Source organism: Mercenaria mercenaria, chromosome 7 (genome assembly GCF_021730395.1).
Source record: "Mercenaria mercenaria strain notata chromosome 7, MADL_Memer_1, whole genome shotgun sequence".
Taxonomy (NCBI): Eukaryota; Metazoa; Mollusca; class Bivalvia; order Venerida; family Veneridae; genus Mercenaria; species Mercenaria mercenaria.
In genome coordinates, this window is record NC_069367.1 from 68,083,334 (window position 1) to 68,106,640 (window position 23,307).

At 33.8% G+C, this 23,307-nt stretch overlaps 1 protein-coding gene across 1 annotated transcript; it reads right to left on the minus strand.

Moving 5' to 3' along the window:
- Nucleotides 1-1,600: 1,600 nt before the first annotated feature.
- On the minus strand, nucleotides 1,601-16,861 carry LOC123554000 (uncharacterized). The gene is made up of 3 exons (XM_045343808.2): nucleotides 16,663-16,861; nucleotides 14,433-14,995; nucleotides 1,601-2,519 (listed from the first exon to the last, which is right to left on the minus strand). The coding sequence occupies exons 1-3, from the start codon at nucleotides 16,681-16,683 to the stop codon at nucleotides 1,859-1,861; spliced, it is 1,245 nt and encodes a 414-aa protein (XP_045199743.2). The 5' UTR covers nucleotides 16,684-16,861; the 3' UTR covers nucleotides 1,601-1,858.
- Nucleotides 16,862-23,307: the final 6,446 nt, after the last annotated feature.

Genomic DNA, 23,307 nt, shown 5'->3' on the forward strand with positions numbered 1-23,307 from the left:
TATCATTAAGATGGCGAACTTTACTGTAAAATGTCATGCACTGTTACGATTCCTCAATATATTTTCAACAAGTTGTACCTTGTGTTTTTTGAATAATTTGTTGCAAATTTAATATTTTCAACTCATGTTTGTTTCCCATGAAGAAACAAATATACAGAAAAAATTCCTTACTATCCAACTTACGTTTCTTTTTAGGAGTTTTTTTTTTTGAAATATACGTAAATCGCAACAAGATTTTGAACGTTCTGTACATTACTGAAGTTCTGTTTGTCAGCTACTGTAAATCTCTAAGGATCACGAAAATGTTAGCAAGTTTTCTTTAACATGTGTCATTTTGATCTTTATTGATTAAAGGATAGAATAAAATTGTTTTTCTATCATTCTGTCAACTGGACTGCAAATATATATTACTGGAATCGGTTTGTATGCTCGACTGTCCATCCTTGTATATTTCTTCTGTTCTCAAACTGAAAAATGCATGGATTGATGGATTGTTACTGGAACGACGTTATCTAAAATCCAACAGTTTCAATTAAAAACATCTTTGCTGTCGATTAATGATGAATTATTTGACGGGAATGTTAATCGGTTCGACTACTGGCTAAAGAAGTGTTCTGGTGTTGTGTTAACGTATCATTACTGGCACAAATGGCTGCATTTTCACCGAACGATGAGTTACTTTTTACAAACTTTAACAATACACTTCTATAGTTTTATTTGAAAAGATTTTATAAGTTTCACATTTTCAGATTATTGTTAGATAGGAAGAGGTATTCTTCCATCTCGGACGTAGTCGTCACTTCTTGGTTAAATATTTGCGATTCAGGTTAGGACTACAATATACAATGAACCGAAACTTTTCACAAAGCTTTCAAGTTACCAAACATAAATAAGTAAGTCAGATACCTCTTGCCTAAATTTAAAGTCTTACTCGGAAAAATGTAAGAATGTTCCGTGCAACTAATTATCAAGCTAAATCTAGGTATAGTTGCTCTGCATATGTTCATTATATTGGGTATGCTATTCACACAGGGTTTCATGGCCATCAAACAAAATTAAGGAAGTCTTTAGTTTGATTTAGTGGGAATTATTGGTGTCTTTCAATTTAGAAAATACAGTTAGTGCTGCGTGCCTAACTTAACCGGTTTAAATCTCCTAGTGGTGTTTCTGCCACTAAACGTGTTCCTTTATTTGTTCGTTTCGTTCTGAATGTTTATATGTGCGTCTGTGTATATGCTAATCACACATCTGTAAGTAGTTTGCTCTGGGTTTGCGGTTTAATGAGGCTGCATTCACGGACGTTTTTATGTACATTTTTTTAAATTTCGGTAACAACTCCACATATTGGACTTAAACTAAGCTATGTTAAATACAAGTAATTAATGTAGTATGCTAAAATTGGTGTAACTTATTTCAAATTACAATCGTCAGCCCTTTTTTGACTTCGAAGTATTGTTGAATCGATAACAATAATTAAACAGTAATAAAATATAGTACGTATAGTAAATACAGGTTAGAAAAATACGGCTTTCTGTGCAAAGGTGCAAACCCTCTCCAAAGCTTAAAAAACAAACATCTAGAACATACTAAATAACATGAGTAGTTTTAAACGTATAATTTTTAATCTGAAAAACTTGTGAAATAACATCATTTGCATGAACACGAGTAACTGTTCTTTTCAGTGCTTGCCTAGATATTTCATGTGACACAAGAACACGTGATTAACACGAACTTTATCAGTTATAGATGATTTTATATCATGTGCTTCTCTATAAATGTGCACGGTTGAATATATTACATTTGTATATGTTCATAGTTTCCAGAAACACTTGTCGTACTGTCGAGTGCACCTAAGATATCATTGTTTCAGATCCTTTAAAGCATGAACAACTGGTTTCCGTGAGGATAAGTCAGTTATAAACTCTTTTTGTTCCAGTTCTTCCGGTTTCTCTTCTAGTATGGTTACAGTGGATACGTTCATTGGTAATCTCTGGTGAGACCGACGGTGGCTCAGCGAGGAATTGAAGAACTGAGTCAAATTGAGTTTGTTCCTTTTTGCTATTGATTCAAATGTTTCGTATTCGGTTTTCATAGATGCCATTTCAGGTCTTGGTGTTAACTCGTGTCCTCCGACTGTTTCTAAATTTTTGTTATATTTGTCGGTTTTAACCCGCGTGACAATCGGAGCCAATTTTCGAGGTGATGTATGTGGTGCTATTTTTAGTTTGGGAATTCCGTGTTTCTCATCGTGAAATAGAGACGGCCTATTCGGAAAAGGGGCGGGGCCTTGGTTCACAGGTGTTTCTTCCATACGTGATAATGAGTACAGCGGATATTTTCTGCGGTACTTTGACTTATGTTCGCCACGCATTTTATCAATTGTAGATATGACACGTTTGTCGTTATGTTCAAGTCCTCGTCGGAGATCGTGTATGCGTTTCAGGTAGTCGTGTTGTTTTTGGCTGACCTCTGTGTACTGGTCCAACCACTCGGACAACTTTTCCGACATCCTCCTTTGTCTGTAAAAGGTAATTAGATATAAATAATTTGAGTTCTTTTATATTATGCAAATATTTATTCTGTCCTATGAATTTATCAGGCCGATAAAAACATCAGGCACGATACAACTGACGGACTATTACAGTGGTCAGTGTAAAATGGGTCAAGAGTCCGAAGAACGGGACTATCATTCAAGCATTTTACAACTGAATGGGAACAACCGCTGTGAAAATTTGAAAATTTAAAACTACATTACTTCACTCTATTCTATATCAATAAAGAGTGACGGCTTTTAAAATGTGAGTGATGGGTATTTGTACATTTCTGGGCTGAATCTATTTTAAGCAGGCGTTTACTGTAATTCTTGAATCTTAACCATTCATGGTAGAAGGTCGTGAATTTCAATAAAATAGGAAATAGAGTATATTTTATGCAGAGACTGCAGGCATTTAGATTCACGTCAAGCTTTGTTTGCGGCTGAATTTTATCTGAATCAAAACCACTTTTCTTGTTTTGTTTACTAGTGAATGCCAGGCTAACACCTAAGATTTATTTTGCACATGAGGCCAACTATGAGGTAAGGAATAATGTCTTTACTGCAAGGAGTCGGAACAGACGATTTAGGATTATGCACATAATTATTTTCTAGAATTGGAATTGTCTGTTAGCGCATACTGCCTTCTTCAAGGATACTCTACCTAACATTAGTTTTTACGTTACTCATACTATTTGTGCAATGTCCACAAAACTGTTGAGAGTAAATATTTTGAAATTATAAAGAACGTTGTAGATATGATTATTATCAAACAAAATAGACCAATGCAGTTTTACAAAAATGATTCATTTTGAGGAGTTCATTTGTCAATCCATAAAATACTGATAAGTGGTATGCGTCTATGTCGTTTATAGCTATTCAGAGGCGAATGTGTTGATTTTCTACACAAAACCAAGGTCAAATATCCATTACTTTAAAGCATGGCTTTAAAGCATGGTATGGCACTGTAACTGTGATGGTTTCCGTTCGAAAATGAAATTCACCCGTTTGAAATTAAATTGATGTGTATGTTTTATGACACTTACAATGCAATCCAGTTGTGTACTGAATATTTGTTTCATTATACATGTATTTCGAAATGTTAATTGCAGTTTCTTATTTTGAGTGAATGTTGAATTTTAATTTGATACGTTCAACAATTTTAAAGGTATTAGCAAAATGCCAGGTGGTTAAAACATTTGTAAAGTGTTTTATTTGTTCAGTATCCAGTTTGTTCGAGGAGTGATCGATGTAAGTGTGTTGTGTATTTTGTCAAAGCAAATTTAGGCCTTATCTGTTGACAACAGCACTGCTCCGTTTATATGATGAAATATGTGAATCTATGATACTTTCATTGCGTTATAAAATTTGTCTTTCCATTTTGCCTCTTTATTCCTTCTGACAAAGAATATCATAGAATTGAACACACATACTTGACTCAAAATACCAAGCGAACAAAGGAGATATGTAAAAAACAACAACCAACATCCATGCAAAATGCTGCTTTTGACATTGTTTTACTTATATCCAACTGATGAATATCCATTCCCAAGCATATAACCAAGGAAATGGCCTATTTCATAGGAAATCATATGATATGGTAAGCAGTCAGCTGACTGTCTCGGCAAACCAAACAAAAGATGACTATTTGACTATAAGTTTACATGTAAGTAAATTTTAGCACCTAGGTTGGAGTTATGGTAGAATATTTTTTATGTCTGACCCAAGTATTCTACTGCATTAACCAAATATTCTTCTTTAATATAGGATTATCAACTATACACTTGTTTTTAGTATTTTCATCTGAATGTTATATACATTATGCGTGTGTTACTTTTCAGAAATTTCTTTGTAAGTGACCGAATTCTGCTTGTACACAGCTCTTGGAAATCATGGTCATCTGCTACGACGCATATACAAGTGTGTGTCATTCCCGAGTTGTGTACAACAAATGCACACAATTTGGAAAATTTTCAAACCGGTTATAATTAGAAAAAATTATATATTATTTGCAACCAGACTTCTTATTCAGTTGTTTAGAAACATATTTATAATTTTGTTCATTGCTAAACTAGATTATTTTTGAGACAATGAGCATTTTTTACCATATTTAGGCCACATGGGAATGTTTTAGTAGTGACCACAAAAATATTTTGACCCTAGGTCCAGCTTCTTTCACAGAGTTTATGGTCATTTTTTATTGTGGTCGACAACTGTGCTCATATTGAAACTTTGAGATTATTTAAAAGTTTGATTAAAAACTGAAGGTTTCCCATACCCAAAATGTTAAAAGTATTTTCATTTACGTCAGATATTTTCTTTGATAATGAATAAATTGTAAAATATTTCATGCAATTTGATTAATCAATACTTCTTGATGTAAGAAAATTTGTCCGTTTTTTTCAGTTTTAGGCCCTTTTTGGGCAAAAGTGAACCTTCTCTTATTTAAATATGCATTTATGCAATGATGGCTGTCCGTTTTTCTGCAAATACCGGAAAATATGCTTTCATTCATTAAAGTATTCCAGATTAATTCTGTTTCTGCGGAAAAAAAAACAGATTGAAAAAAAAATTACTTCTAATCAATTTGGAAACGCCTAGAAAAGGTTATGCTTTTTCAGAGGTTTTGGCGATATTTAGCACACTTTCAATACAAAATTCTACTCCTTTAATATACCTCTGGAATTTATTTCATTGGCATATGTACTTCTTTTGGTTTACATGGTCAATGAGTGTCAAGGTCAGGGGTATCCAAAATACTCTTAAACACAGTCAATTGTGTTCATGTTTTAATTAAAGTAAGTAAACTGTAATGCATGCGGTTGTAATTCTGAAAACAATTTTATAGTTTGTTTGCGCCTTTTAGAGCAGGAGACGCTGGTACAAACGGTACTGTCACTTTTTGTGATCCAGAGTATGACATATAGCTTGATCAGTGGTAATTTAAATGGGGATATGGGTAACAGTATACAGTTACTGGATGGCAAGCCATTCAATATTTTTTATTGTTTGACATGAATTTTTTGAAGTTTGTTCTGTAACCAAGTAAACCTGCTTGAAATATAGACCAATAGTACACTTGGGATCAGTTAATTGTAATAATTATCGTTTTTGAACAAACGCAGAGTAAACATTGATAATGGAAGTCAGAAGCAAAGCTTTGCTCAAAATTTAAGGTAGTCTCGCAAACCGTAAGTTACTTTTTTGAATCCCACTCGCATTCCCATCCATCAGAGGTCCGCCAAAATCCCGAGATGAACTTAAACTAGGGAACCATGGTAGACCTCCGGTATGCGAGAATGCTCATTCGAGACAAGTTTGCGCAAGTTTGAGACAATGTTTTGTTTTTTATTGTTCTTTTTTCCTTCAGGAAAAGAGTGATTATACTTGTACAATGCTGCAAACGTCATCCGCAGATGTTGTCCGGTTTAATCCAAAGGATATTGCAATTTTTACTGAGAATTATTTGAAAATGGTCGCACAGTTCACTATTCCTTGTCTCAACTGAAACGTTTTTTTTTATCAGCCTAACCACCATCATACATTCATTATAATCATACGAATCCTTTTGTTTTGAAAAAATAGTAAATTTATTCATCGGTTTTAGTATAAGCGATAAACGTTTAGTATACTCACAGACTGTGTAGTGCTGGGATTCAAATATATCCGTTAAACATCGAATATTTTATATAAACAGTGTCATACAATAAATGGTGTTTGTCTTTGAATAAAAGTAATCAATATAAGGTACCAAGCCTTCATACAACACATTTCACGTTAAAGTAGGTTAAGTAATTTAATTACATATCCGTTTTAAAAATGTATAATCACGACAATTAAAATATCTTATTTAAAAAGGGGGTTCGATTTTGTAAGGCTGTCTTTATCCACTGTTATTACTAGATTATCAAATGTAGAAAATTAGAACAGCGGTCATATGGATTTGTAACAGTAATAACAAAAGGGAAATTGATTTAAGTAATTACTGGTTTGTTGGATCTTGTGTCTCTAATTGACTGGCACACGATAGTTAAGTGAGGTTGTCGATAATCTAAAACGTTGTATGATGATAACACGATATGGAATAAAATTGGAAGTTAACGAACTATTTTTGACATTTTAGAGACGCTGGCTTTTTATTATGTTTTATTGAAAACAAAACAGACTCACTGAAAGAGCAATCTTGGTATATCGAATAAAAATATCATAAAACAACATGTACATATTGTTTTTACGTGCACATCATACAATTCCAAAAATCACATTATTTATAATACTAGTAGTGTAATAAGATTATACACTTACATTTAAAAGTGTTTTGTATATTTTAAGCAATTACGTTAAGGGGGAACACACGATGAAATACAATGACGTTTCCCCGCAAATCAAACGCTCGATTGGATGAACATGTTACGTACGTCACGCCGCCGTACTGAATGTATATATAAGAAGAAGAAGAAGAAGAAAAAGAAGAAGAAGAAGAATAGTTTATTTCACAAAATAAGGACTTGAGCCATTATGGTTCCTCGTCCACACATTTGTTCTATGTAATACAAGGTCAAAACATATACACATAATATCATATAACGTTCTGAAGGTATAGTATGATTAAGTATAGTATTAAGGATGAACAAAATAATATTGAAATATATTGTTGGCTATATCATTGTTTAGCATAATACATCTTCATAAAACATTTTTGTAGAAGTTTTGATTTTGTTTGTGTTGGTTTCAACGCCGTTTTTCAACAGTATTTCAGTCATGTAACGGCGGGCAGTTAACCTAACCGGTGTTCTTGGATTCTGTACCAGTACAAACCTGTTCTCCGCAAGTAACGGCCAACTTCCCCATATGAATCAGAGGTGGAGGACGAATGATTTCAGACACAATGTCGTTTATCAAATCGTCACGGAGAACATATGCCCCGCCCGAGGATCGAACTCACGACTCAACGCTCTACCTACTGAGCTAAGCAGGCGGGTAGAAGTTTTGAAGTATATACATACTATAGGCAATTTGAAAAGTCAGGTATTGAGACATTGTCAAAACATTTTGTTGCAGTCAAAACATAACAGCATGCCGACTACTAATCCGCACTCATTTTGTAGTGTTTTCAAAAATTATTGTAATACGATTAAAATAAAAAATAAAAAACGTAGAGATATATAATAATAAACTTACTTTGCTCTTCTGAAAATCATGGTTAATGATTTAAGGTATCTTGCTATAATAATCTAAGCACCGAATGAAATGATATTCTCACAGTAAATGCAAATTTTATTATTTAGATATTTTAAAAGATAGATCTACTAAATTGCGAAGAGATATTAAACATTAACATTAAGAAACGGACCACAGGAGACCCTACTACCGTATACGCTCTAATGAAATCGCATATCTATAAAGGTTAATTATGAAGATTTAAGATGTTAAAGAACATGTTAAATTTTTAATGTAGAAATGGATTTAGTTTATTTACAGCTTTTCCTGGGTGGTATTGGTAACCTGATGGCTTAGGTTTACGCCGCATTTATGTTTCATTTAACCGAACAACACAGTTTTCCCTAACAGTATTGGAGATTAGTTATGCGGGTCTGTATCGCTAATCGTGTTAAATCATCTAGGTAAATGTGAGATTTGCTGGCCTCAGAACCCTAAGTTCCAACATATTCAGGTAACAAAACAATATATAGAAGTGCGCGATTCCTTTCAGCTTGCTATTTGGTCTTGGTATTATTTGTTCCCTTTATTTATATCGCCTTTCGATAACATATTATATGTTATATGGAAATATCTTTAACTTTCGAATAAATTCCTGATACTCTACTTCTAATATTTAAAAGACAATTGAAATGATGTCGCACAGTAAATAATATTGAAAAGAAATAGGTATCTGCTAAACATGTGCTTTTTGTCTGTATTTTTCTTTACCTTGTGTATTTATAACATACTCATTATTTATGAAAATTAAAAACTAACAGTTTAAAGTACTATATTTATCATTGATTATACTCTACAGACATATACTCAAACTGTTGTACGAATACCATTCTTGGTGGGAGGTCCAAAAGAGCCATGCACAAGTGATCCTTTTTGATAAGTTCAAATACACTAGACTATCATTTATAAATTGATTCTGACAGTAACAGTCTCTCGGGCAAGGTGATCTTTAACGCAGGTTTGACTGTAAAGCACATTAATTTATCTGTACAGGAAGATATTTTGTCAAACTTTAAAAGTCTTTATGATTTTATCCATTTAGTCAACGAGACATAAATACCAATATCGTATCATATAAGATTACAGTAAACAGGTGAAAAGCATGGTTTGATAAATTAAATCATTCATAAGAGAGATTTTAATATAGATATGCACTTGATTTAAAAGTAACCACTTTATTGAAGTTTCCTGTTAAAGTTGTCAATATTTTTGTATAATGAAATCGCTTAGCTGATAACGTATATACTCCAAATAACTACATATTAAAGACATAAGAAACGAAAAGCGATCTTGAAGAAGAAATAATGAGGTTGCGTTTAAAATACTAAATAATACGTTTTATTTGCTCCAATGTGTTATAATAAGGCAGGGTTTAAACATGTATGAACACCAGAAAAGTTCCATAAGGCTTTAAATTTTATGTTAAAAATGGATAAAACAGCTATCAAAAAAGATATATGCAAAATTATATGGTTAGAAAAGCGTTACTTTTAATACTGCACATGAGACTATAGAATTAGAGCTTAAAAGGGAGGTAATCAAAGACAACATTCTACTATATTCATTAATATTCAAACCTTTGTCAAAAATTATATAGAAAACAATTATCATATATAGGGCTTACCAAGAAATTAACATATTTTATGTTATATAACGAAACAGGTGGCAGCCACATTTTAAAGAAAGGCACTATTAGACTTTATAATGAACAATTTACTTGTTAGGGAGGTCAATATGAAACATTTTCGACTTTGGAAAACTGAAACTGACTGCGGGCATAGTCAAAGGTCGATATCACTTTTCCCATGTTGAGAAATCCCCATACTGACTGAGCTTTAAAGGCAACAATGGTTTCATAATCAAGTTAACTCAAGGGCTATACCTGTGCAGCAGTTTGTATTACTCTTATTCATTAATTCATGTTACTGTCTTGAATTGTGTATGATGTCAAATTTTATGATGTCACAACTGATGACGTCATTATTGTAGGTCAGAATGAGTTTTGGCTCCGCCCTCAAGTCAATATCATGTGACGGTTAAACTTCATATCGACACAGGCCCTAATTTATAACGTTTTAAAGTCGTATCGTCGCGTTTAAAAGTTCATTAAAGAAGAATTATTTATAAGAGTATAAGTGTAGATGCGTAAGTTATAAAAGCATTAGATTTGATATGAGAAATATTCACTATTTTTTCGCGGAATAAAATTGCGCTTCTAAAGTAGCGCAATATTTTCTCTGCAGAACACGTGCATTTCTTGATTGCCTGCAAATGCGTGTTTATTTTTTTTACGGAAAATGCAACATATTATATATATATATAATTACAAATCAAGAAAAGTAGATTTTCGGGATATAAAGCATCTTTTCAACTGGAAAATATTACAAGACATTGTAACAGAAACCCTTCATTCAAAACCTCGAAGAAACACAACTCTAAGGCAGTACTGTTGTAACTAATGCAAAACTTACGTAAGAATCTTTACACCTACCTGATTTGAATCATATTTGTTTTCTCTGTAAATGTAGAAATATCCTAATACATGTAGACAAATCCTGGTTTTACTTCAAAAGAACACTAAAACAATATTTAAATTTTATTATTTTCTTTGTCTGTAGTACACTTGAGTAATGTTTTTATTTAATAATGTCATGCTTTTATCAATTTTGATTATCGTTTCATCAAATTTCTGTACGCTTATTTTAAAATGTGATCTGTCTGATTTGATATCCTTACGATTATATATATATATATATTCGAAAATACTTAAAATCCAGAAAACTATTTTTCTTTTTCCTTACTCCGCGAAAATAACCAGTGCGTTGTTCAAAACAATATACATAATTAAGCGTATTTTTTCACCAATCTATATATTGACTAAAGTTATTTCAGGTAACTTTATCAGTTATTTAAGTTAATTAATTCTAAGTCTGAAGCGCTTTGCGAACTGTAAATATTTTACATTTCGATTTTTTGACATTATAACCCTCTCTATTAGCCTCTAAATCAAGGTGTTTTCTAAAGAATTTAAATTCACTTTCGATAGACACGTATCGATTAACTGCATTCAGAAGATAATGTATTCATTTCTCGTTGATATATTTGTTTATTATTAATATGTACTTAAAGCTGACATATTTAGAAGTTTTGATATTTTTAAGACTAGAACGGCCGCTTTATATGCAACATATCAATAACTAGAAACTATATATAAACGCATTTTTAAAGAGCTCAATAATATTTGAAATGGTGTGTGTGTTCCGGTTTAACGTCTTTTTTCAACAATTTTTCAGTCATATAAACGACGGTGTCTACTTGTAGCAGTGGGCACAATGCCCAACTTTATAGTGCTGCCTCACTGGAATATCATGCCGTAGACACGTGGCATGATACCCCACCCAGTCACATTATACTGACACCGGGCTGACCAGTCCTAGCACTATCCCCTTAATGCTGAGCGCCAAGCGAGGAAGCTGCTAGTACCATTTTTTACGTCTTTGGTATAACGCGGCCGAGGATCGAACCCACGACCTCCCGCACTCGAAGCGGACGCTCTACCACTAGGCTACCGAGGCGGTATATTTGAAATGGATATGCACGAAGCGTACGGAAACGAATGCATGAAATTAAAATATTCTCAATGTCTTGAGAAAAGTCAAAAGTCAAGCACAACCAAGACTGAATTCTCATTGGCATAAAACATCACAGTGCATTATTTTAAGTGTTAAACTAAGTTTAAGTTAGTGTAAACATTTATTCTGTGGTGCGTGCAAGATTTTACATTTGGACTTTTATGTTTCATAAAACATTTAGCATTAGTTATTTTGCTTTTTGCTTAATTTGTACGCCATGTAATCGAGAATGCAAATGCTTTAGATATAGCAACATCTAATTTCGACATAATTTAAAATTTCAGTTCCAGCTTTAAATCTTTAACAAATGTTTACATAACGATACGACCCGCAAACAAACCTTGAAATCCTAATCTGCTAATTCTTTTCAAATCTAGTGAAAGTCAAGTCTTTTTAAATTATCAAACACCTCACAAATGCAGTTTGTCCATTGTAAACAAAAGCACGGGACCTTAATCCGGTGTGCGCTTAATATGTTTGTTTATTGAACTTTTTGTGATTTCAGTACAGAACAGAATACAGAACAGAATAGAACATAAACAAATGCAGCTTCTCTGAAAAATATGGCAAACTGGTAAGCTTGCAATATAGCAGACAGATATGCTTTCAGATAACGTTACTCTTATTATGCTGGAAATTACTGATTCTGACTTTGCGACCAGTGTAGATCATGATCAGCCTGCACGTCCGTGCAGTCTGATCATGATTTGCACTGTTCACTATTCAGTCAGTATCATTTTGGTAAGCACCCCTTTAAACAGTTAATGGTACTGTCCAAATTGAAAAATGGACAAGTTCATTATAGAAATTTAGCAGGGTAAGGGTTAATATCATATAAATTTCAAATATAACTAGACAGTACTGATATACATTCAGCTATTTCCATTTTATGCAACAGGATAATGTTCCTAGGTGCAAGGGCAAAATCCAAGACACATTCCTCTGCAGCGCTCGACTTTCATTATTTCCTCACGTAAAAAATAAGAAAACAATATGCGTGCAATGTTGCCCTTTTTGAAAGACAGTATAGGTATGTATGTTCTTGAAATTCGTTTAACGCTATTTGTTCGTAATGATAATTCAGTATTGAAAGTTGCATACCCATGTCTGACACGACGCCACTGCATCGATGTTGGTAGTCTTGTCATAACTGAGCTTAAATAGGTTATGGTAATTACAGTCTAGATCAATTTGTTCTTGGGGCATTTATTGAATAGGTATTGATCGAACAAATGCCCATTTTCAGGTCAATCCATATCAATGTCACACTATCTGCGGGCGATATGTCTACTACATACAGTTTTAAATTGTCTCCACTGCATTTAGATTACAAGGTAACACTGAAAACTTAAGACTGTCCCGCTATGAACTAAAATGCGCAAATGTATTGTTCATGCCAAATATAAACGCAAAGTATAAAGAAACTGTATCCAGCCGCAGCTGCGTTAAGAAAACATTACTTATTCGAGCATATACCATATTCAGCACACGTCAGCACTATCAAATTTGGGGGAAAAGACGCTAAATGACACCAATAACTAAAACTCGCATTACCAGAGCATATATCTGTATTATAAGTGTGAAGTCCGTTTTATCTGTCTATCTCCTTCTTTCCCAACTATTTTGCATCAGACCTACCTTGTGAGGTAACCACATATTTAGCTTAACCCCGTCTTACAAGGAACGCATAATTAATGCGTCTTGGCTGGCCTATTAGCGTTATTTCTAGAGCTCAAAAAGGGCAGGGTCCTGTCAAAAAGGGGCAGGGGCTGTCAAAAAGGAGCAGGGTGCTGTTTTTAACAGGGAAGTTACCGTAGTTGCATTTCCAGATATTTATAGTTATGTTTTCATAACATTTATGATTATTGCACACATATCAAAGAATAAAGTAGTAAATAATATCTACGCAAAACCAGTGATAGAGTATACAAATGGGTTTTTACATTACTTTGTACTTCAGGTCATAACGTTTCAAGCCTTTTTCTTAAAAATGTCAACAAGGTTGTCAACTTATTCATGTGAATATGAAATAATGGAGGCCTTTATGTATATAAGCTTGAAACCATGCAACATATTACAACATAATGAAAAGGTCTGTTTCAGGTCACATTGTAAACTAATATTTTACCAAAATTCATTTTATATTCATTAGGTCTTTTGTCAATATTTCATTGACAGAAAAGTGCTATAAAACTGTAAAGATATATCCAAAATGAACTATCCGGATACTGGTTAACTTTCGAAATGTCTGAAAGTGTTTTGACTTGGTTTACTTGATGCATTAGGGTAAGCCAGAGATATTTACTTAAAGTTAGATGTTACTTATCATAAAAACTACGCTGATTGTCAGCTTTTTGAAGAAATTATGGAAACATTGCATACGACATCTGGTGTAATTAGAATCGTGAACGGATATTCTAAACTTATTTTTGCTTTTGAAATTCATCAAATTTCTGCATTTTCCAGTTGAAATTACGATAGGATCAGATTGCATATACACTTACTATTATATTAAACAACGGTCTAATTTAAAGACTGCATGAAAAAAAACGTACAGGGCGCTTTTCACGTGCTCGGTAATCAGCTGGCCACTTACCGGCCACGGGCAACTCATTAATTGGCGTCATTTTGACAGTACAAGGGATCAGTACTCTTTACCGATTAATTTTACACTTCATTCTCTATACTAAAAGAAATTGACAAGTCCAGGAAAGCACGTACTAAGAACTTTAATCCATGCCAGCCCTTACGATGCATTGAACAGGCTTATTTCCCTTCCCCTTCAGTCAAAACCGCTGTTCTTTAAAATGCATTGTGTTTAAAAAGGTATGTGGAACCCTTAATAAATGAACACGACTATTAAACTACAATGTTTGAACATTTGCTCTTCGCCGGTGTATTGACGTTGTATCGAAGTTCGTCTATTATCAGTGATCAGCCTTTACTTTACAATGTAAGAGCATATAATACTTTATAAACGTACACAACATTAAAAACTGATCTATACATTACTTATTTTTGGGGTATTTTTAACATCTTAAACTTACCCTTTCTCCTCAAGTTGAATCCTGTGTATGAGATAATTATGTGGGGAGACGGTTTCCCTCTTCAACTTGATAATACCGACTGGCTCCACTGACTTAAGACGTCCCAATTTCTCCAGCAGGTTTCTTGGTGGAGGTTGTCGAGGCATAAACACCTTGTCTCGCTTATCTACGTTAACTGACCATGTAAACCCGAGATGTGGACCTCCATGTACTGTTTCGGTAGGTTTTACCTTCTTAGGAGGATTTAGACGGGGGGATTTAGCATAGAACACCGTAGGCGATGACCCATCACTTGTTGGAGAACTTCCTTTGCTGTCTTGGATTTCAGGTAAGGGAGTTTTTCGTTTGTCAAAAGAGGTTCCTTCTATATGTTTTTTACGGGCTTTGAATTTCGAACCAGGTTCTACTACTGCGGGGCCTGTATCCCTAGCTGTGTCGCCATTTTCAACAGGTGATTCGGATACCTTGGTCTTTTCTTCAACTGATACCTGGTTCACAGAATACTGTGGAATAGTAGCACTGATCAGTCCATAGGGATTGTTCAGGTATAGATGGACAGCTATCTGTAATCAAGATGATGATATTATTTTTTATTATACCTACGAAATTCTTTTGTAGATGAAAAAACCGATATATTTGGTAATAATAGTTAGTTTAATTACAACTGAAGTAACATGACAATGTTAACTTTGTGTAAAAGCCAGTCAATGCTAATGTTCAACATTAAGCGAGACTGAAAGATCTGTGAAATACATATACTGGTTTATCATCGAGAAGTTACACAAAATGGTTCGAAAGTGCCTGTTTGGGTTTTAAATTTGCAATAGCTTGCTCTCAGCTGTGTATTTACAATTGGCCACACAGACAACAAGGTAAAAAAGTCTCCATGGGATTCGTTGTACTAAAGTAAAATCTTTCCGCCGAGACGACCAGATTTAAGTAATACACCGACAACACAAACTTTGTATGTCCAAAGGTCGAGCGAAAATATAACTTAATTTGCAACAACGTTTTCTGCTTAACAAATTCTGCTTAATAAGCCGTTCTTTTAGGGCGTGAATTGTTACTTTTTTATGAACGCTCAATAAAACTGAATTTTGTTTAGTTTCGTTCTTTGCTACCTAATGATCTTCATCCTTATCGGTTTATGTATACAGCGTATATATGGCGTATATAGGGCATATTGCACGTTTCACTGCTGACACCTCTCTGTTCCTTTCATTTATTTATTTAATTGCCAATTTGGCCTTTTTGAAAAAAAAGTCAAAGGTAACGTAGCCGAATATATAATACTGTGCAATGTAGCACTGAGTGAAACACGCTGATACCATCTTATAATCACGTGAAAAAGAACTTATAATATGAATTAAAACATGTTAAAATCATAACAGATTAGATGAACTAACGTGTTATTGAATAATAATAATTGGATTCTTCGTTGTGATTATTTCTGGCCCTTTGTGATCATGAAGTCTAATCATTTTTTTAGATACAGTGTTCAGCGTGTTTTTTATTCGTGACCTTGACCAAAACGTATATACTAATATTTTGCTAGGTTGCGTTCAGTACTTTTGAAAGACTCCTTATTGATTTGATGTATGTCGGCTAGCCTCAGACATACGGAATTGCAATAGGATTTTACAAATGTACTAGATCTATGAATCCAAACATAGGAAGTGCAGCGCTTCTACATTCTCTAGGCGCAACGCAATGAAACAAAAAAGACGAGTGGACTATGAAAATTGAAAATTCAATGCCACGAAAAGGAACACAATGGTGATAATTTCTGTTTTTTTTTTGTCTTATACAAAGGACCAAGCGACCGCATTCTAGTTTTTTTTTAAAAGCTAACATTTTTCATGTTTTAAAAAGAACACTGTGCCCTATAAACACTACATAGGTAATTGTACGTGAGCCAATAATATAATTATGAATGAAATATATCTGATAATTTTACAGAGAAATATATCAAATATTGTAAGAAAAATATAACATATAAAATTTGGATAAAATCATTTAGAAACATGAAATAAAAAGAAAATCTATTCATTTTTCATGTATGATCAAATATATTCTGTCACTCGTTGACAATAGATCGGAAATTTTCAGTCCTGGCGGCGCTACTCATGAACAAAATACATCTGATAAACTCTGAAACAAGAAGTATCTTCTGTAAGATTAAAATACCTCGAAAGCCTAGGTCTACAAACACTGCATATAAATTTCTTACCTTTGGAGCAGCTACTGCCATTTTCTCCAACACTTTATTATTGATCAAAACTTTACATGTAAATATCCAGTTTGGCCAATTATATGCACAGTTTTCCAATACAATCTAAACTTTTAAACAAATTTATTTTTCAAAGCCCTTGAAAATCGAAATATCGAATGTCTGTTCATAATTAATCAAATATTGTTTATTTTATTTGCTTAGAGTGAAAGAAGAGTCCTTTTAAGTTATAAAAATGAATATATTGATCGTTAGTGCAAACTGATACTTTGATTACATAGGAGATTTAGTCGATGTTTCCGTTAACAGTAATTTCAATTTTAATGCATATTACATATGATTTACAGTTACGAAGTTGCACAAAGGTCATAGTTTCAGTAGGTATTGTTCATTTTAGATAAACGGATTAACGAGATTTAAACAGGACATTAAAATAGCTGTTCGCTTTTTTTGTACGAGTATTGAACTTTTGCACTTTCCAATGTATGAATGTTAATTTGAAATTTAATTACATTGTCGTATATCGGTCATTCAACAAGTATACAAAAAAATCAATAGTAGTTTCAGAAAAAAAGTGCTATAAACTGGTTAATAATTGTAATAACGAACAGAATAGAACAGAACAGAACAGAACAGAACATACATTTAATTAGAATTAAGCATAAACAGCTCATCTTCTTTTGTGTAAAATATATTTGCATGCATACGAAAATGATAAGCATTGAGTGAGAGTGAATAAAACCATTGGACTACGATTAAGGAGGATATTAATGATATTTTCTAAACCTTTATGAATACCGAAACAGGGTTGTTTCTTCACTACAACACAATGGTAATAAATAGATACACTAATATGTTGAATGGTCCTGCTGAATGAATGAAGAAGCAGGATTGCACGATTTTAGCAGGTTCGGCATCTTGTAAAAAAAAACATCGAAGCACATATGACAAAGTGGCAATTATGTACTGACTTCTGTCATCCTCACTAGTACTATACTAGTACTGCTCACGGCCGAGTGAACATTAAAATAAAGTAGCCGCCAATTGTAAATGGCTGGCCAAAACGCCTAGTTCTTCAAAAAAGGTCAGTGCATCAATAAGTCAAGTATTTGTAATGTCCAATATTAATCGCTATTATTTTTTTAATATACTGTCCTTTGAATATGAGCTTTCCTATTATGTTAATGGTCATTTTTTTCCAGAATTACAAGAGACAAGAGACATGCACTCATATACAAGAAAAAATCATATCAACACTAAAATGTTCAGTAATTTTACATGTTTACATGCAAAACTATCTCCATACAGAAAGTAGCTGTGCAATTACAAACATGAAAGGTGTTTGTGTTAAAAACGGAATAAAAGTACAAGTTCACTAAAACACAAAGGTAAAAACGTAACTCTTATTTAAAATAATACTGAGACGCTTACAGTAACATATATCAAATATGAGGAGAATTTGATTACAACAAATGTTCGGACGATTTTTTTATTATAAAATTTAGTTAAAGTCTATACGATATCCGTAACCCTGTTGTAATGTTTTTGTTTGGTGATATGAAAATTTCTATCATTGAAGTCAAGCTCTTGCAAAAGGAATAAGTTGCGAAATATAGACACCGTATGGTGTTGCTTGAGGGACATCTCCGCAAAGGTAGGGGAAAGTAACAATTTCAAAGTTGAAACCGTCTCATTTGTCATATATTTTTGTTTCTAGATTTCTGTTCCTAAATTGTTAGATTTAAGCCCAAAATTGACGCTTTTAAATCTGAGACATTGGCACTGTTAAGCTGTAACTCTTTATGATAGATATGTTTCACCATTTCTGAAATATATAGGTTGTCCATATTAAAAATATCATTGTTCCATTTAAAGCTTCAATAATTCAAATTGTGTCTCAGTGGATAAACTGAGCATGAAATCTCGTTCAAAACAGTATCAGAACTAGAAGTTTTTTCTCTCTCTCTCTCACACACACTAAAAAACACACACACAAAAAAAGAAAAGAAAAGAAAAAACATATATCTACCCGCTATGTATTCTAAGGATAGGGGCATGTTTTCTACCTTTAGGAATAAGGTCAGTGATTCGGTCTAAAATGTGCTTCCTAGGTGTAGGCTTCTGTGGTGTAGTCGAAATAAGTCCATAGTAAATAGATCTAAATTTTGTAGAACGAGTGCTTTAATCACACTTTTTCTCTACTAGAATACATTCTGCATGGAATGAGACGGTTTTCGTGTTCATACATTCCACATGGCAAGTTTTGCAGATCGAAACCGGAAGCAGATGTTTATTGTGCGGAAAAGAGCAAATATGCGCCATTTTTAGGGCAGCAGACCACAACTGACTGGCATTTCACTAGAAACTATTCAATCCCCTATTTTCTTTTCATTCTTTCGTTATAGATTTATGATAGAACTTTCATGAAAAAAGGTGTAGGAAAAAGTGATGTTCTATAAAGATGCGTAAAGACGACTTGAAGTTGTCTTTTTTATTTGAAACAAAGAATAATTTGAATTACTGACCTTCAACCTTTTGATCTAGTGGCCATATTGTGCAGCAAAGCGGAACGAGTCGGCGATATGCATAACTTGACTTGGTACTGATACTCATGTGAGGTTTCGTCGAAATCTGTTCAGCAGTTGTACCTGTGAAAGCTGGACAAGATTTTTCTATCTTTAGCTCTGGTGGCCATTTTGTGTACCGAGGCGGAACATGCAAGCGATATGCAAAGCTAGGGTTAGTACTGATCACTCCTTTGAAGTTTCGTCGAAATCCAGCCAGTAGTTTGACCTGTGAAAGACTGACACATTTTTTTTTTTTAATTTTTAGCTCTTTCTGCCATTTTGTGCAGCGAAGCGGAATGTGTCTGCACTGATTACTACTGTGAAGTTTCTCCGAAACCTGTCCTGCAGTTTGACCTATGAAAGCCGGGCAAGATTTTTTCTTCTATTTTTCAGCTCTGATGGCCACTAGTTTTGTGCAGCGAAGGCGTTTGAACGGGGGATAATTTTACCGATAGGATGGCAAACTTAACCTAATTGTTGATCATGTTTTGTGCAGCGAAGCGGAACGTGCCAACGATATCAAAGGACAGGAACAGAACAGAACATTTTATTTAGGTTTTTTTTTCGGCGACGCCGTCTAAATTCGTTTTCGTTACCTATGCCACGTGACTTCAGTTTGCAAATCAAACTACTTGATAACGCATTATAGATAATTTATCAAAATGGAAGATTTATGCAACACCCTGCCTGATTGGACGAGAGTGTCAATTTCTTTCACTCTGTTGATTGTGCTACGCTGAGTGAAATGTAGACAAAGCGTTTATCCTAAACGACGCTGTTCACAGTTTTAAAGCTAACTTTGGCTCAGTATATTTAGCAAGAATATTGATATATCTCAAAATGATAAGTAAGTTTAATAAATATGATAAAAACCTGTTCAAATACCAACATATATCAAATTAAAGAAAGAGCTGAATACGGTCTGCGTATCACATGAATAAGGGTGTGATAAGAGTCTTTTATGTAGAGAAGTGCTTTTTAAAAGATTTTCCTTGTTGCAATTGTCGTCTGTATATGAAAAGGTTTCTTGCTTTTGTGACATATTCAGATTGCATATTAAAATGAGTACTTGTTTGCTTTGATATATTTGTCATAAATTATTTAAATGATTTATTATATATGAATATTTTTCTTTAGTATGGTATACAAATATTGAACTCAGTTGAAATCTGTTTTATTATATATATGCTATATAATGACTGAATCTCATTACTCTGAAATGAAGGTACGCTGCATACAGTTTATCTATGTGATATCACTACGGTCAAACTTTGCTTATGAAATAGAAATATTGAAATAATTACAATTGTATGTTTTGCTTGACCTTCAATTTTTTATAGGTGTGACGTCATTGTCCAAAGATTCACGAATAGCGAATATGCATTTGTTAAAGCGGGATCAGTTGGCCTATTCTAGAAATAAATGAAAATAATAAATAAAAAAGTCCTTAAATTGATTTTTTCTCATGTATTCTAATCAAACTTGATTTGTAGCATCTTTATTAGGACCGCAGCCAACTTTGTTCAGCTGGGACATTTAATCCCTTTTAGGGGCTGCTAGAGCTAGAACTAGAAATGCCTTTATACAGCCTCTCATGAACAGCTTGGTGGATCTTTGTCATACTTGGTCCGGAGCATCATTATAAGGTCCTCTTCCAAATTTATTTATATAGGAACTTGGGCCCTATTAGGGACCACTATAGCTAAAAGTAGATATGCCTTTCTTCGCATTAACCACTAAAATGTAATGGATTTTTATCAAACTCGATGTGTAACAATATCGTAAGGTCTCCTGCTATTTTGTTACAAATGGGGATAGGGACCAATTTAGCTAAAAATATAAACACGTTTAATGACCTCTTCTCATGAACCGATTCATGCATCTTCATCAAACTACTGCTGTAATTATTCGTCTAAGGATAAACGAAACAAAATTGCAACCCTACGAAACCTTTGCGAAAAATTAAAAGAAAACCATTTAAATTGCTAAAGTGCGGTGTTTAGTTTTGCAATTTGAAAAATGTTAGATGAAAGATGAATGTTAGATGAAAAATTCATAAACTTCTTTCCTTATTACAATTCGTCGACCATCATTTTTAAAGACATTTCTTGTTTGGATTTAACGTCGCACCGACACATGAAAGGTCATACTTTAATGGTGGAGGAAGACCCCAGGTCTTTATTATTTCATTACGAGCGGGCACCTGGGTAGAACCATCGACCTTCCGTAAGCCAGCTGGATGGCTTCCTCACATGAAGAATTCAACGCCCCGAGTGAGGCTTGAACCCACATCGATGAGGGGCAAGTGATTTGAAGTCAGCGACCTTAACCACTCGGCCACGGAGGCCCCTATTTATTTAGGTTTAAACTTTATTTAGGTTTAAACTTTACAGTTTCTCATCCATAAACATAATCACTAATACAAATACAAGGTCAAAATATATAGTTATTTATAATAGTAGGTGATAAATAAACAAACTGCATCCATATTTATATACAAATATTCTCAGTAACTACATTTGTATGTTTCTTAAACAATTTTCACGCACTACTAACTGTCAGAATAATTTGTATATCCGATATATTGATAACGTAAAACATAAGCACTGATAGTGCTTGACTCCTTTTCATGTTGTCATTGCTATAATTATTGTTGAATTGCTGTAAATACTAGAATTTGGGTCATTTGTGGCTGATTTGGGTTCATTATGGATCCCAGCAACACATATTATATCATATCAAATACTCGTTGTAAAATACTATGTATGAATTTGGACCAATCAGAAACAAGTTCTATAAATAGCACGTCTGCTGAGGTATAAGTAGGTAGATGGATGACAGAGAGGGCATTCGGTATCCAGCGGTAGAAGAATTCAACTAATAATTTATCCCAGTACGTTGATAAGGATACTATTGCAGTTACCCTGTCAGGGCGGATAAATTATTAAAAAGAAGACTTTGGAAGTTCATAGACTAAAGAAGAGTTGCAGAATTTCAACAAGGGTCCGAGCTATAGGGTCAGAGCATAGGAGATTTACCTTTATGGTAGTTGAATGCTATAGACGATAGCAACTATAGGCTGAGCATCGGAAAGCTGAGACAGAGACCCAGACTTTGGTAATCTACTGAGATAGTAGGAGAGTTCCAGCTTATAAACGGTTCAGCATTTTTGGCGAAGTACAGCCAAGGCATCGGGGATATACCTGGTACTTGAATGCTACATATGATAGCATATAGGCGCTGAGCATTCCAGGAGTCAGGGCATTCATATAGAGTTGTAATTTCAATTAAGAGGACAGAGGCCGAGCATCTATGCGATAGGACTCGTGTGTTGTTGATTCAAAGACATTGTCTGACGGGAACTTCAACAAAAAGACCAGTCAAATATAGTCTCCAGCCTATAGGAGTTTGAGCAAATTATTGTTAATTGAAGATTGTTAGTTTGAAACATTTAGTGATTAGCCAGATCCCTGAAATTATCGAGCTCATAATTGAAATCATTTAAGAATCATTGGTACAGTGTGTCCCGAATCATTTAAGCAAGGTAGCCAGAGGAAAATTCTATATCTGAGATACTTGGTCTCACTAGCTTTACGTTTTAACAAAGGACATTCTACATCGTTTGTCAGCTAGTGTAAGACATAGTCACCTTAGCGATTGGACCCAGTGTACAATGGATACTTTCCAAGCTCCCCATACACAGCTACATTGCTTGTTGATAATTTAACGTTTAAAATCCTCTTACAAAATTTCAAGTGGATTCTTTCTATTTCTTTGATTTCGTATATCCCCATATTTCACATGAATAGTTTAAAATAGATGTAATAAAAGAATCAAACAATTGACAATATGTTTTTAATGAAAAGCCAAACATTCTCAAGTTATGCAAAAGTATATTCATAACCATAAAAGCTTTTCCAGACAGCATTTGCTGGTTGCTACTGAAACCTCTAAAACAACTAAATGCAACACCCAAGTAATTGAAATAATTCACTACCTCTAATTGGACAGGACGTGAACTGGTTGCACACTTACTTCAAGCGAGCGAAATAGTTGCAAACTTCCAAAATTGCGGATA

Bases quoted from the DNA above. Each gene is read 5' to 3' on its own strand.
- LOC123554000 (XM_045343808.2), bottom strand. From the start codon at position 16,683: ATGGCAGTAGCTGCTCCAAAG. The intron at 14,996-16,662 runs GTAAGAAATTTA...TCTTGATTACAG, and splicing joins TGGCAGTAGCTGCTCCAAAG to ATAGCTGTCCATCTATACCT. The intron at 2,520-14,432 runs GTAAGTTTAAGA...TACCTTTTACAG, and splicing joins ATTCAACTTGAGGAGAAAGG to ACAAAGGAGGATGTCGGAAA.